At 36.2% G+C, this 13,085-nt stretch overlaps 1 protein-coding gene across 1 annotated transcript in view; it reads right to left on the bottom strand.

Annotated features, from left to right (window-relative positions):
* The window catches only part of LOC150100648 (plexin-A4-like), a 707,214-nt gene that overhangs the window by 462,471 nt on the left and 231,658 nt on the right, over positions 1-13,085 (bottom strand). Inside the window, 1 exon segment of the mRNA XM_090401991.1 lies at positions 6,939-7,068. Within this exon segment, the coding sequence (XP_090258117.1) occupies positions 6,939-7,068 (130 nt within the window).

Raw genomic sequence — 13,085 nt, 5'->3', positions numbered from 1 at the left:
ACCTCTGGACTGCCGGAGAACCAGCAGCTTCGTCGGGTCGGCAAGTGGGATATGAGGAACGATTCTCCGGCATTGAACACTCAGTTGAAGGGTTACAATTGTCGGTCATTCACAAGGCTCAGCTGAGCAGAATAGCGTCTGGACAGTTTTGTTTCTCCTTACGTATTCGACCTCCAATCTCCATTCCCAAACCTCTCCACGTCTGGGCAGAACCTCCCCTCGTTCCTTTCTTTAGATGTCGATACCTTCATTCCCCAAAACTTGCCTTAAATCTCTCTCAGTTTCCAAACCTTGGGTTCAGTTTTGGAACCCCCTTGCAATATCATGTGATAGTGTGCTCTGGAACTTTCACCGACTACTTCTTTCATGTTTCTAATCCATTTTTGTCGGCCTGCGGAAGTCATGTTTGATTCCTGCCATCCCTTTCTGCACTGACCTTGAAGGCTACCTGCGACTGAACATGTAAACAAGAATCAAACGGCCTCCTGACTGCATGGCCTTACCCTTGGCATTATCAATTCTACATGTTTTGTTTTTGTAAAGAGTAAGCTAATTCCCGTTGTGCTGTACATATTCTGAATATAATACTAAATAATAATATAAGAAACATATTTACCAGTTTTCTGGGTTTTACCTTCCTGTAAAAGGTCGATGCATTAACCAGACGAAAATTCATGCAGCATCGAACTTTTACAGTTATACTTCTAAATAAATCCGCTACAAGTCTGCAAGATTCCCTGACTAAATTGAATAACTGTTGTGATAGATACGGTACGAAGATCAGATAACAAGGCAAAAGATAATGAAAATAGGCAGAAACATTAAAAATATCAGCTGCATTGTGAATGGAGAATCTATAGAACAAGTAAAACATTTCAGCTGCTTAGGTACGATTTTTAGTGAAGATGGTAAATTAAATATGGAAATAGACAACAGAATCAACAAAGCTGATATGGTAGGAAGTCAACTGAATAAATTTATATGGAATAAGAGAGAAATTAGTCAAAACACTAAATTAGTTGTATACAAGACAGTGTTCAAACCAATTTTAACTTATGGATCTGAGAGCTGGGTCAGAAGTTAAACACTTGACCAAAGAGTAGAGACCGCAGATATGAGTCCTGAGAAAGATTAGGTGCGTAACAGATGGCATCAATGGCAATATCATATTAAAAACGAGGAAAATAGCAAAGAACTTGACATTGTCAGCATTCAGGAATGCGTCAGCAGATCTAATCTCAGGTGGTATGGTCACTTAAAATAGAATGGGGAAGGAAAGATTAGCCAAACAAGTGTTCTCTGCCAGGTTGGCAGGAAAAAGACCCAGAGGAAGACCAAGATATAGGTAGATTGATACGGTAAAAAGTGCCTTAGAAGATAGATATATAAATATAAGATCTGACAATGCTGTAGCTTTGACAGGTAACAGATTGGTTTGGCAGAAAATTGTAGGTAGGAAGTTAGTTATGATGTAAATTTTTCATGTAATACTATCATATCCTGTATGCCCCTTGAGGGTAAATGTCAGGAATTTGATGATGATGTAGGTATCTTATAGGATGATTTAAATGAATTGGCAGTGTGAGCAAAGGACAAAAGTTATCAATTCAATGTTGTAAAATGTATGATAAGGCACTTCAGGATGAAAAGATTACATACTTTGTATCATATTGATGATACTAATTTACAGGAACTTGATGAGGCAAGGGATCTGGGGGTGATGGTGGATAGAGATTTGAAATTCATTATCCCTCTTCATAAGGTTATGATTTGGCTCCATGCTGACAACTGGGCACATATTTGGTCATTGTGTTTCTTGGGGATCAGGAGGTGGTGGAGAGGATTCAGAGATGAGTGACCAAGCTGGTGGCAGATCTGTGGAAAGTTCCCTATTGAGGATAGATTAAGGGTGCGCGCGTTTAGCTGACAGGCAGAGGAGAGGGAATATGATGAAACATATAAGTTACTAATAGGATTCTATCAGATTGACACAAAGAAATTTTTCATTGCATGGGGAGTAAGGAGAAAACCAGGGGTTACACTTGGAAGTTGTCTAAGAGTGTGGTTAGTAAGGGTGTGAAGACTAGGTTCTTTACTTGGAGAGAGGGGAACGAGTGGAATGGATTGGCAGAGGCGGTTGTGAGTGCCCCAACCTGAGGGTGCAAAGGGTGCACCGCAACTGGGCAGCAACATTGATATTTTATTTATTGTGGTAAATGCTACATGCAATTTCTTTTAGTTATTTTTTTAAGGGGCAGCCGATAAAAGTTTGCACCCGGGCAGCAAATACCCTTGGCGTGCTCCTGGCTCCAACAGGTGAATAGGTTTAAGGAGATGTATGAAAAGTATTGTTTTAATGGATAGAATGGTAGAATGGAGGGAGATCTCCAGCGACGAGTCCTTTGACTCCATGGAGTACCCATATAAATAATAATAATAATGATAATGCAGAAAAGAAATATATGAAGATAAACAGGGAAAAAATGAAAACAATAAGTTGCAAAGGATCAACCCATAAGATGTAAATTAGAAATCAAAGGGAAAATAATTGAAGTTAGTAAGGTGAAACGATTATGGCACCACACAAAGTGAAGTACAAGAACTAGCAATAAAAGTTTGTAGAATATCTGGATATCTCAAAATCCTCATCTGGAAGAAAAAGAACACAAACAAAGAAACAAAAATGAGAATCTACATAGGATTAACATATGTAGCAACTACAAAAATGACCGAAATCAACGAAACCTTCCAAATGAAAACATTACGAAAAATTGTAAAATACAGCCAATAAATGATTGAATCTAAAAAGAGAAAGAATGCATGATAACAAATGGGCAAAGAAAGTAAAGAACAGGATACCAGCAAGAAAGAGAAGTAGACACATCGTCAAGAAAGCATAACCATACTAAGTGCTTGTATGTACAGTAGCTGTGGTAAGTATTGTTTTTGAAGAATTCTGGTAAAGATTAGCTAAAAAAAAAAAAGGGGGGGGGGGAGAGAAACCCATAGCACGTGGTTATGTTTTATTGATGATGTGCTTGAAATTTGGACCCATGGACAAGACACTTTGGTGGATTCTTCTGTTATCTACCTAAACAGCCAACACCCCAAAATTCACTTGGCAGTAGAAAAAGAATCTAATAACTGTCTTTTCTTGACACATTAGTCACTCGGTTTTCAGATGGTTCACTATCTTTTTCCATTTATAGAATGGCAACATACAACAGGAAGATTCTAGATAAACAATGCCATCATCATCCAGCCCAACAGTATGGTATTTTATGAACACTTACACACAGAGCTAAGGCACTTTGTTTTAACGATACAGCTCTTTCCACCAAATTTAAATATTTTCGCCATACTTTCCTGGCCAATGGCTACAGCTCCTACAAAATAGATAAAATACAACATGGTCCTTTTACTTTCACTCCTCCTCAAACACACAGATACAAAAGACCACTATTCCTATTTCCTATGTTCAAAGTACATCTGAAAAGACAGCCAAAGTACTAATAAAATATAACCTTAACACCAAATTCAAACTATATGTTAAATTAACTCTGATAATGCCTCAATCCCTTAGCATATCCCAGAGTGTATGAAATTCCATGTGACTGACTTGGCCTACTATGGATAGACCGGAAGATCTGTTAACATCTGCCTTAGAAAACAAAACAAAATAATAAAAAAAAAAAAACATTTTCTAGCATTATTATGGCAAGTCTGGACTGGCACACCGCACTTCGGACATCCTTTTACACAGGATTAGATGGAAGAAAACCAATGTGCTTTATAGAAGTCATTACAGGTCAGAAAGATTATTTTTTGAGTCAGCCATAGTTATGAAACATTCTCCTAATCTGAATAAATATGGTTGCATTAATTTGCAAAATTTTGGGAGACTTATCTTAAGATCAACTTCTACATAGTTTGTAATACTAATTTTTTTTACATCAGACGACACCAAATTAAGACTTTAGATTATTAGATATGTGAAGAGCCAAAGGCTTCAATTCGGCGACATATAACTTGTTTAAGTTAAGGGATATTACATCCCATATAGTTTCTTAGCCGAATAAGAAACTCAAAGAGTTTCATGCCGAATATAGTAGAAACTATATAAAGTTCGGCAATTCTAAGCGTAAGCAAATACCTGGATACTGTAGCACTGATCCCAAAGGGTAGTGCAAGCTGGGGAAACTCGTGGTAGAAGTGGAGCAAGCTCCGATCACTATTCTTGATATTTGCCCATAATGTGAACTTAGCACCTAGGAACTGTATTTTTGTTCACATTATGAGAGAAGGTCACTACCCAGACCGGTTTCGACCTTTATTGAGGTCTCATCAGTGAGTAGCGAACAGAACTTGTACCCCTTCTACGAGTATTGCCATGAGGTGCTCTAATAAATTATTAGATATGTGAGGAGCCAAAGGCTTCAATTCGGCAACATAACTTGTTTAAGTTAAGGGATATTACATCCCATATAGTTTCTTAGCCGAATATAGTAGAAACTATATAAAGTTCGGCAATTCTAAGCGTAAGCAAATACCTGGATACTGTAGCACTGATCCCAAAGGGTAGTGCAAGCTGGGGAAACTCGTGGTAGAAGTGGAGCAAGCTCCGATCACTATTCTTGATTTTTGCCCATAATGTGAACTTAGCTCCTAGGAACTGTATTTTTGTTCACATTATGAGAGAAGGTCACTACCCAGACCGGTTTCGACCTTTATTGAGGTCTCATCAGTGAGTAGCCAGACCTAGTTAATATCAAGTTTGTAGCGAACAGAACTTGTACCCCTTCTACCACGAGTTGCCCCAGCTTGCACTACCCTTTGGGATCAGTGCTGCAGTATCCAGGTATTTGCTTACGCTTGGAATCGCCGAACTTTATATAGTTTTTACTATATTCGGCATGAAACTCTTCGAGTTTCTTATTCGGCTAAGAAACTATATGGGATGTAATATTCCTTAACTTAAACAAGTTATATGTCACCGAATTGAAGCCTTTGGCTCTTCACATATCTAATAATTTATTAGAGCACCTCACGGCAATACTCGTAGAAGGGGTAGAGGTTCTGTTTGCTACAAACTTGATATTAACTAGGTCTGGCTACTCACTGATGAGACCTCAATAAAGGTCGAAACCAGTCTGGGTAGTGACCTTCTCTCATAATGTGAACAAAAATACAGTTCCTAGGAGCTAAGTTCACATTATGGGCAAATATCAAGAATAGTGATCGGAGCTTGCTCCACTTCTACCACGAGTTGCCCCAGCTTGCACTACCCTTTGGGATCAGTGCTGCAGTATCCAGGTATTTGCTTACGCTTGGAATCACCAAACTTTATATAGTTTCTACTATATTCAGCATGAAACTCTTTGAGTTTCTTATTCGGCTAAGAAACTATATGGGATGTAATATCCCTTAACTTAAATAAGACTTTAGATCTTTTGTCCATTACAATTTCAATGTTTTTTTTTTTATCACTTACCCATTGTTTCATGTTAACTGTAGCAGATAATGTGCTCTGAAGAGGCTGATTTTAAATCCAGTAGAATATAATCCAATTAATAAGCATCTTTTTTTTTTAATATCATTTAGTTTTTTTGGTGTTATATACCATTAAAATAAATTATGAATAATGTTCAACACCTAAGCTTATCTATTACACATACCAGTCACTGAATTAGAAACCTTTTTATGCAGATATATGCAAGCATCACTTAGCCATTGTATATGCAAAATACTTGGCCACGTGTCTTAGGCAACTGTTTAAGAATGCTGCTGGTTGGTATTGATCGCAATGGGAAAAATAAAGCATCTTTTGAAGTTTAATAAAGGGCTTGTTGGGGGAAGGGGGGGGTGGTCTGTCTGGTTGGAGCCATGATTTTGAAAACAGCAGAGCTGACTGGTTTCTCAAAAGGTAACATATTCCAGGTGTTTAGTCAGCAGAAAAATAACCCACATTGCTTGTCTAAGTGACATAACTGTGTCACTTAGACAAGCAATGTGGAATGACTGAATGAGATCGACATTATCCGAGAAGATTTTACAGACAAACAGACTTCTTGTGTGTAGCAATTGACCAAAGCATTTAATGAAGGGTGTTCCTGAAAACAATATCTCATCGAACGGTGCACAGAGAAATGAACAGGATAGGTATTGGCAGTTGAACACATATATGGAACCACCATATTAAATAAAAGTTTCTAATTCAATGGCAGGTATGTGTATATGTAGAAAGAGATTCAATATAAAAATATCATGAATAATCTAGCATACTAAGGAACACAATAATATGTAGGTGTTTCTTGCACCATGAAACTCTTGAAGCATTGAAAGTGAGTGTTATTCCAGGAGTCAATCATCAAAATTGTCAAATATATAAAAGGATAATGTTTCAAGCTGTTTGAAATATGCAGTAAGCCTAACAGCATAATAATCTTATGAATAATACTAAAGACATAAGTATGAAAGATCAAAAAACAATACTGAAAAATGTGCATTAACCATCTACTGGCCATGGTTCATCTGCCACGTGAAACATGAATGTGAAACGTGCCATTGAAATAACAGATACCAAATTTAAGATGTTTGATATAATTCATCGTGATTAGTTGGGTGGTTAAATAAATCAAGAATTGACATTTTGTTTCGACTTTAAAATGATATCTGTTATAGATATGTTCTCACACATCCACCATGTTTATATCCTTTACTCACCAATTAATTACAAGATGTTTGTGCTAAAGTATGAAGGTCCTTATTTATAATCACTATTTAAAAAATAAATAACAAGCATACAATGAAGCTTACTTGATTTCATTAAAACATTATTGAAATATCATATATATGAATTTTAAACATTAACTTCACCTTACAATCACATTCCATATTAAAAGTTAATTCTATTTTACACTGTTTTTATTAATACTCACAATACGAGCCGTAGTCCTCTGAATTTGCGGTGGATGAACGCTAGTGATGGTGGTACATTTCCCACTCTTATAAGATAACCAATACAAAGGATCTTGAGCAGCTTCAGCACAATCACTTCTTAAACTACATCTAAAAATGTTATGAATTTGAGTTACAATCAATTTTTGATTTAAAAAAAAAGTTCACAAAAATCAAGCTATATTTTATTCATTAAAAGTTATGATATATTTTAAATACAGGCAGTCCCCGGGTTACAAACATGATACGTTCCTGAGAATGTCCTTAAGTCAGATTTGTATATAACTCGGATCCCTGATACACAGTGCGTATACAGTAATAATAGTAATAATAATATAAATGCGCATATGTGGCAATAATAATACAATGTGATACTGCAATAATAAGTTACAGAAACTATTGTGCTCTTTCTTTTAATTCAAACAAACAGAATATAAAAACAAACTCATACAAAAAGTTTAGATAGGAAATAGAAGAAATTAAAAAAGTTAACACTCACCTAATGTTGCATCAATGTCTTGCTTACTTATTTTTTAGGCAAGAAGGTAGGCTAACATTAATCGGAAGATGATGAATAAACCTTAAATGCAGAAATGACTCCCTGGTCCATTGGCTTAGTAACGATGTATTGTTGAGTGGTAAAAATACAAACTTTACATTAGGGTGTAAAAGTAGTATAAAAGTATGCATAAGCGACTGTATAAACAATGAGATTAGCCGCTAGCGTAAAGATGCTACACCAACGAACCACTTACACCACCATGCGGGTTTGTTTACATGAGCAGAAGAAACTAGTTCCCGAATTATTAATTTAGTTATTTAATTAATTATTCTTATGGGGAGCCTTGGGAACTCATTCGTAAGTAAGGAACACCATAAGTCGGGTCTTCCGTAACCTGGGAACCACCTGTGTATTGGATTTGTAGAAATTTACACACATGGAGCTGACTATTTACCTACACGAATAGTTTAAAAAAAAAAAAAGATTTAAGTTTACCAATTACATTTATTTTAAAAAGAAAATCTTCAATGGAAAAGAAAGATGAATTTAAAAGATCCTTGTTTAATTCACATATATCAGGGGTGGCCAAATGGTGGCTCATGAGCCGCAAGCGGCTCTTTGACGTGTGGCTTGTGTGGAAATATGTTGGCTGAGCCTCTTTTCGGCATCACAATTAATATAAAAGGTAAACAAAAAATTTTCAGGCTTTATAATTATTTACTGAGTATAAACTGAGAGTCCAGTGGATTAAAACAAGTTTAATGTTCATGATGAGTAAATACATTTAAGAATTTAAATGGTAATTTTAATGCTAGATTTCAGTAAGGGATTAAAGAAATTTTGGGTCGGCAAGGATTACAGAAGAACTGTGCTGCAGAATCAGTAATCGTACAAGCCGATGCTGGCAATGTTAGCTTTAGTTGGTGTGGCTTACAATCGCATGAGTATGGCATGTGTATATAATTATTTAATGAGTATAAACTGAGAGTGACAGTGAAATTAACTGTGTTAGTGTGAGAGTTAGACACTACAGAGTTTGGTTGTGTTGGATTTGTTGGAGATTACTGTTTCTTTTCACTTTAATTTTTTTTAGAAGTGTTTGTGAAAATTTTGTGAAGGAAGATGACATCAAATTGCAAGAAGTGAAAGTACGAAGATGAGGACAGAAATTTTAACCAAGAGTGAGAGGAAGATTTTTCATTCACTATTATAGAAGGTCAACCTTTATGTCTTATCTGCAATGTGTCACTCGGTCATTACAAAGTCAGTAACTTGAAAAGCCACTATGAAACAAATCAAAAACTTTTCATCTAATTATCCACCTAAATCAGTACAGAGAAACAAGCTATGTTAAAATCATCAATAAATAGCCAGCAAACGCTGCTGACAATATTCAGTAAGGAAGCCTATACAACAATTGAAGCTAGTTTTGTTATATCGTGGAAAATTGCTTGTGCTAAATTCCCATATTATGATGGTGAATTTGTTAAGAATATAGCTGAAGTTGTTGCAGTGTTAAATTCAAATAACACAAAACTTCAGTGACTAATAGCACAAACACCAGTTCATGCCACACTAGAGAGTATCTCCCAAATCAGTACTGATGTTGCAGGCTGTTGCAGTTGTGGGTTGTCTTCTACAGCCATAGAAGACAACCCACAACTGGTGGTATTTGTTTGTTATATTTCCTTTCATGTAACTGTGAAAGAAGAGATGTATTTAGTGGCACTAAAAGAAAACTCATGGTATTGACATTTAAAATATACTTGACAGAGTTTTAACAAATGCTGGATTAATTGCATTTATGAAAAGTGATCCCAGCTTTCCAATTTCTCCTGTTCACTGTATTATTCATCGTGAACACCTGGCAGCCAGATGCTATCAAATCTGTTCTTGAAACTGTCAATTTCATACACTGAAATGGGAAGACCCATCGACAGTTCAAAAATTTTATTGAAGAACCGGATCTTGAAGATAAACCCAGTGATGTCTCTTCCTACTGCATTATGAGGTGGCTGTCAACCGGCAATGTTTCAAGTAAGTCTGTGGATCTGTTGGGGCCTATCATTACTTTTCTTGGAGGGAAAAGTAAAAATATTCTAAAAAAAAAATAAAATTCTATCCTCAACTGGAAAATGATCAATGGATGCAAGATCTAATGTTCCTTACTGATATAATGAATTATCTACAAACTCTCAACTTGGCACTCCAGGGGAAAGATGGGAATGTTTCTGATCTTACTCAATTTCCAGCTTTCAGAATAAAATAAGTTTTTCAAAGAGACATAATTGTTAACCCTGCAGAGGTCAGCTGATCTGACAGATACAAACAAATTGTTTAATATAAATATTCTTACACGTATCTAGTGTATAGCTTGGAGGTCATGAGTAGCTGCACATGCATATATTACGAGTGATATTCCACACTGTTTATGCAGTCAGTCTTGGTTTAACACATGTTATGTAAAGATGTGTGATATTTCATAGTAAATTGTATCTGAGAGATACCACGACCTCCGATGTCAGTATAGTATTGGTTGTTTTTTTTTTTTTTTATTTATTTTTTTTTTTTTATCATTGAAAATGGCTAGAAAAATATATCAATTGGATAATCCATCAGATGTTGAAGAGATTCGGTCATTTTATTACTCGAGTCCAATGAGAATGATAGAGTCGAATGCGAAAAGTGAAAATGATATTTGATAGTAAATTGCATCTGAGAGATACAGCGAACTCCGATGTCAGTAGAGTATTGGTTTAGTTGTTGTTTTCTTTGTTCAATAATTTCTAGATTGTAACTGAAAATAAATTAACCATCACGTATTATATTTGCAGTGTTTTTTTTTTTGACTGTGTTGAGCATGTGAAACTAGGAAGTAATGAAAATAACGGGTTTTCTTCACTATCAGGTTGATAGCCAACTTGTACACGGAGCAAGAAGCCATAGTAAGAACAAGTGTTGGATTGACTGACTGACTGGCTTCAAGTTGGAAAATGAGTTAGGCAAGGATGTTTACTTTCTCCTCACTTGTTTAGTATATATGTAGAGGATATCATGAGTAAAGCATTGGTGAGATCAGGACAGGAATTAGGATAGGAGGTAGACTGATTAGTAATCTGAGGTATGCTGATGATACGGTACTCCTTTGTAATGACATGGAAGATCTAGGACTAATTCTTGACAAAGTTAACAAGATCCGTAATAACAGAGGACTTCAACTCAATCCTAGCAAGACAAAGATTATTGTTCTCAAAGGAAATACAAACAGAGAAGCTCTTGAGAAACAAGTATACCTTAATGGAAAAAAGAATCAAGAAAATCAGCAAGTTTGAGTACCTGGGATACATTATTAATGTGAAGAATTGCTATTCAGAAGAAGGTTAGGAATGGCTAAACAACAGTCAGAGACCTATCTAAAATCTGGAAGGATGGATCTATCTCCATGGGAAAAAAGTTGAGGATTTTGGATGCAGTTGTTTTTCCAACAGCGACTTATGGATGTGAGACTTGGAACCTAAAGAAGTTAGATAAGAAATGGATATCTGCTTCTGAGATGTAGTGTTACAGAAGGCTGTTGAGGATATCATATACTGAAAGGTGTACAAATGAATGGGTGTTAGAAAAGATCAGTAGAACTTTAAGGCTCCTTAAGGATATTGACAGAAGAAAGTTAAATTATTTTCGAGGATGGAAGGGGGACTTCTCAGAACAGCAACAGAAGGTAAAGTTCCTGGAAAAAGAGGAAGGGGTAGATCATCAATGAGATGGATGGTGTGTGTGTGTGTGTGTGTGTGTGTGTGTGGAGCGACTGATCCTAAGAGTTGAGGCTGCCAGAAAAGCATACAACAGGACTACATGGCGAGGTCTGGTGACACATCACTGAGCATCGGAGTGACCTTACGGCATCTGTAGATGCTCAGTGAACTATAGATAGTTTTTTCTTTGTTTCATTGTTCAATAATTTCTAGACTGTAACTGAAAATAAATTAACCATCATGTATTATGTTGCAGTGTTTTTTTTTAAAGTTTAGTAAAGAACATACCTATCAGATACACGCGACATACGCTGCAATTTTTTCGACCGAGACCTCTGCAGGGTTAAGAAACTTCATTTACTTTCCCAACCTTAAAAGGAGGAAAATATCACAATCATCAAATTCCTGACATGTACCCTCAAGCGGTGTACAGGATATGAGAGTACTACATGAAAATGTACATCGTTACTAACTTCGTATCTACAATTTTCCTCCAAATCAATCTGTTACCTGTCAAGTCTCCAACATTATCAGTCTTATATTTCTATCTTCTAGCACTTTTTACTGTATCAATCCACCTATATCTTGGTCTTCCTCTGGGTCTTTTCCCTGCCAACCTGGCAGAGAACATTTGTTTTGCTAATCTTTCCTCTTTCATTCTGTTTAAGTGACCATACTACCTGAGATTAGCTCTGCTAACACATTCCTGAATGCTAAGAATGTCAAGTTCTTTCCTAATATCCTCATTTTTAATATCATATTGCCAATGAAGAAATCTGTTCATGCCCCTAATCTTTCTCAGGACTCTCATATTTGCAGTCTCCAGTCTTTGGCCAAGTCTTTTCCTTCTAACCCAGCTCTCAGATCCATAAGTTAAAACCGGTTTGAACACAGTCTTGTATACAGCTAATTGAGTGTTTTGATTAATTTCTCTTATTCCATATAAATTTACTCAGTTGACTTCATAGCACACCAGCTTTGTTGATTCTCTTGTCCATTTCCATATTTAATTTACCATCTTCACTCAATATTGTGCCCAAATAGCTGAAATGTTTTGCTTGTTCTATAGCAGTATTTCCCAACATTTTTTGGATCATGCTCCACCCCAACGCCTCAAAGATTTTGATGTCCTCCCCTCGTCGACAATGGTGAGTGCTTTGAGTATATCATATCAGTGATGAAGTGACGAAAGCAACATCATTTTCTAATTGCCCACATTGAGAAACACTGTTCTTTTTCAGGCGCAAACAAAGTTTGCACCTGAAAGTATCTTCAGGACTGGGGTAAAGTGGTACAACACTGGGCAACTCATTGTAAAGGTGGAGCAAGCTAACATCACTCCTATCTCAGTATCTCCCATAATGCAAAACACATCTCTTTGCGGATATGTATAATGTTATGCTTAAGGGAAGGGCCACTACTCAGACTAGTTTCGACTTTATTGAGGTCTCTTCAGTGGGAGCCAGGCCCAAGTGGAGATACCAGGCAGAAGCATTAGCAAGGTCATCTCTACCTATAGGAGTTGCCAAATGGTGTGCCACCTTTTTATTAAATTACTCTGGATTTAGAGAAATATTTTGAAAGTTTATTTTTCACTTGGTTAGAGTATAATAAATTTAGTTTAATCCTTTATCCAAGTGTGAGCAAACAAAGTTTGTGGGGTAAGGTGGTAACAACATGGTTGTACCACCTTACCCCAGTCCTGAAGATACTTTCAGGCGCAAACTTTGTTTGCTCACACTTGGATAAAGGATTAAACTAAATTTATTATAGTCTAACCAAGTGAAAAATAAACTTTCAACAACTGTTCTATAGGCTCTCCATTCACAATGCAATTAATATTTTCATTTTCTTTTTCTTGTTATTGCTGA

This window comes from Typopeltis vanoorti, chromosome 12 (genome assembly GCF_054136105.1).
Source record: "Typopeltis vanoorti isolate ZY-2024b chromosome 12, IOZ_Tvanoo_1.0, whole genome shotgun sequence".
Taxonomy (NCBI): Eukaryota; Metazoa; Arthropoda; class Arachnida; order Uropygi; family Thelyphonidae; genus Typopeltis; species Typopeltis vanoorti.
The sequence above is the reverse complement of the archived record's forward strand: the minus strand, read 5'-3'. Positions and strand labels throughout refer to the sequence as shown.